The sequence below is a fragment of the Vitis vinifera genome, chromosome 4, assembly GCF_030704535.1.
Source record: "Vitis vinifera cultivar Pinot Noir 40024 chromosome 4, ASM3070453v1".
NCBI lineage: Eukaryota > Viridiplantae > Streptophyta > Magnoliopsida > Vitales > Vitaceae > Vitis > Vitis vinifera.
This window is the reverse complement of record NC_081808.1, coordinates 24,330,179-24,332,729: the sequence shown is the minus strand read 5'-3', so window position 1 is coordinate 24,332,729 and position 2,551 is coordinate 24,330,179. Positions and strand designations below refer to the sequence as shown.

Below are 2,551 nucleotides of genomic sequence, written 5' to 3'. Positions count from 1 at the left end.
TGAAAAAATGTTTTGTAAAACAAAAATATGTATAAAAATCTAAATTATTTTTAATATGTTTTTAACATTTTAAAATATATTTAAAAAATTATTCTTATATGTAGTGTTTTACTTTTTAATCATTTTATATATTTGTATAATTATTTTTTAAAATAATATTTAAAAAATAAGTGATAACAATGGAAAATAATTAAAAGGTGTTTTATAAAAATATCATGTTTTCTAATCTTAAGAATAGAAAATAGAAAATAATTTTTAATTGTCAAACTCGATTTCCTGACTTTTTGTTTTGAAGAACAAAAAACTATTTTCGAAAATAATTACCAAATGTGTCATTAGATTTTTTTGATGTAAATCCTTATCTTTTTAATAAATTGTGCACCTTTTCATACTATGTGTACAAGTGTCGCTCTTACTATGCATGCATGTGTGAAGAAAAAGTGATATAAAGTAAGCTTGAAGAAGATTGATTCACTACTATTTTGTTTTTAGTAAGTTTTATTTTATTTTAAGAAAAAAAAGAAACCCTTTTATGATACCATACAAGGATGAAATTATTTCATAAAGGTGGATAAAAAAAATGAGGAAAATAAGTTTATGCTAATATAAATTTTATTATTGGGGATTTGAGAAAAGAATATACCATCAAAAATTGGATAAGAAAGAAAGAGAAAAGGTTGTTGTATATGGTATTAACATTATTATTTAATTTATTTTTAACATCACATTTATGTAGATATAGGGAAGTGAGGTCATGCAAAGCTAGCACATCTGCATTAAAGAGGGATGGGAAAGGAAAATATAAATCAAGGGAAACAATCAATTGCATAGACATGTGTCATCCTGGTGATTATTATTCTATAAAACAATTAATCAAAGGGAATCAGACTGTGATCTCAAGTTTATCAAACTTTGATTAGTTAATTATAGAAAGCTTAAGCTATTTGGATACGCAAGTAATTAAAATTTTCATTAGTAAAGTTTTTATTTGATGGTTTAGAAGAATGAAAGTGATGGATAGTGAGCAAGTATTTGTAGCAGTTGGAATCAATCTCATAATAAACCATGCAAGAAAGAAAAAATTGAAAATGGTTAATTGCATTGTTCATGTCTCAGTAGAGAAAGAAAAAGATCTGATGGCCAAGTAGTTGAGCAAAAGAAAATTCCAGTGCAAAAACATCAAGAAGGAAAGACCAAAAAAATGGAGTCTGAGACTGAGTGGTGGCAAAATTGGAAGGTTAGCAGCAGTTGATGCCCAAGTTAGAGAATTGACTAGACAAGGCAGACTCACCACCCAAATCCCTTGTTTTGGGTTTCACCATGGGAGGTGCCCACTTTGAGGGCTTAGAGGAGCCATGTGCACTACTCTTGGCTTCTCCATTTTCTCTGCTAAAAGCGATGGCATGATGAGGAGCTGGTACTTTGTGGCAGTCTGAGAGCCACTTGGCCCTCATGTATGCGTCTGTTCTCCATGGGGGTATGTGAAGCCCTCTCTCTCTCAGTGATTGCTTTGCTGCTGAGCTTAGGATGCTGATTATCCTATCAAGTTTGTCTTCATTCCCAACATAGATTGATGGGAGCGCCTCAGAGAGCTGTGTGTAGGCTGATGTTGGCCTCGCAACTCCAAACTGGGACTTGAAGTCTATGTCCACTATTATTCTCACTGAACCACCACCACCACTACTCTTATCGCCTTTCATTACAACATCAATGTATTCATAGTCACCTGTTGTCACCAAAAGAATACATGATGATCAGCTTCAGGTGGACCCAAAAAAAAAAACGAAAAAAGATATTGTACTACCCATAATCTAACATGGGTAGTCATCACAGGAAGAGATGACTACCAGAGAGACTCACCAGCAGAACAACCCAAGGTAGTAGGCCAAGACGTTTGGCAAAGAGAAGCATTAAACCCATCCATTTTCAGCCTCCTGACAAACCATTTCTTCAAACTGTTACTCCTGTCCGCATCCCTCTTGTTTCTCATATGCCTCACCACCTTCTCAAGAACCCCACTCTCAGCATCTGTCCTGCTCCTCAAAACCTCCTAAAATAAACCACACAAGATTGCAAAACCTCATCAAAATCAACGCGTACAGCTCGGGAAACATATACAAAAATTAACAACATGAACACATGAAACATACCAGTAAAGTAAAATACTTGGACTGCAGTTGCTCGGGATTTAGGCTCTCAGAGGTGGAAGAGCAAAGGGGCGTTGCAGATTCTGACTCAATGAAATCATGGACCATCTGAACCAACATCTCCTCCTCTAAACTACCCATATGTGAAGAAGATTGGATTGGGTGGAAAGTAAATGTGGGGGAGTACTGTAAGCTCTACACATCGAAGTAGTATATATATATGTGAATGAGGCGGTGGACTCACAGATATATGATGACATATGGCAACATAGCAAAGAGCAGGTGAATGGGCCATAGTAAAAAATGGTAAAAGAGGAATACAGAGAGAATATCCTTATATTATTACTGTTGTGTGGAAACTTAAAATGAAAATGACACTAGAAAGGTGTGTTCTTGTTGCAGAA

At 34.6% G+C, this 2,551-nt stretch overlaps 1 protein-coding gene across 1 annotated transcript; it reads right to left on the bottom strand.

Annotated features, from left to right (window-relative positions):
- Positions 1-1,082: 1,082 nt before the first annotated feature.
- LOC100243761 (uncharacterized) lies at positions 1,083-2,338 on the bottom strand. The gene is made up of 3 exons (XM_002275224.4): positions 2,151-2,338; positions 1,861-2,050; positions 1,083-1,726 (listed from the first exon to the last, which is right to left on the bottom strand). Exons 1-3 carry the CDS (start codon positions 2,286-2,288, stop codon positions 1,239-1,241), a joined length of 816 nt encoding a protein of 271 aa, XP_002275260.3. The 5' UTR covers positions 2,289-2,338; the 3' UTR covers positions 1,083-1,238.
- Between the last annotated feature and the right edge of the window lie 213 nt (positions 2,339-2,551).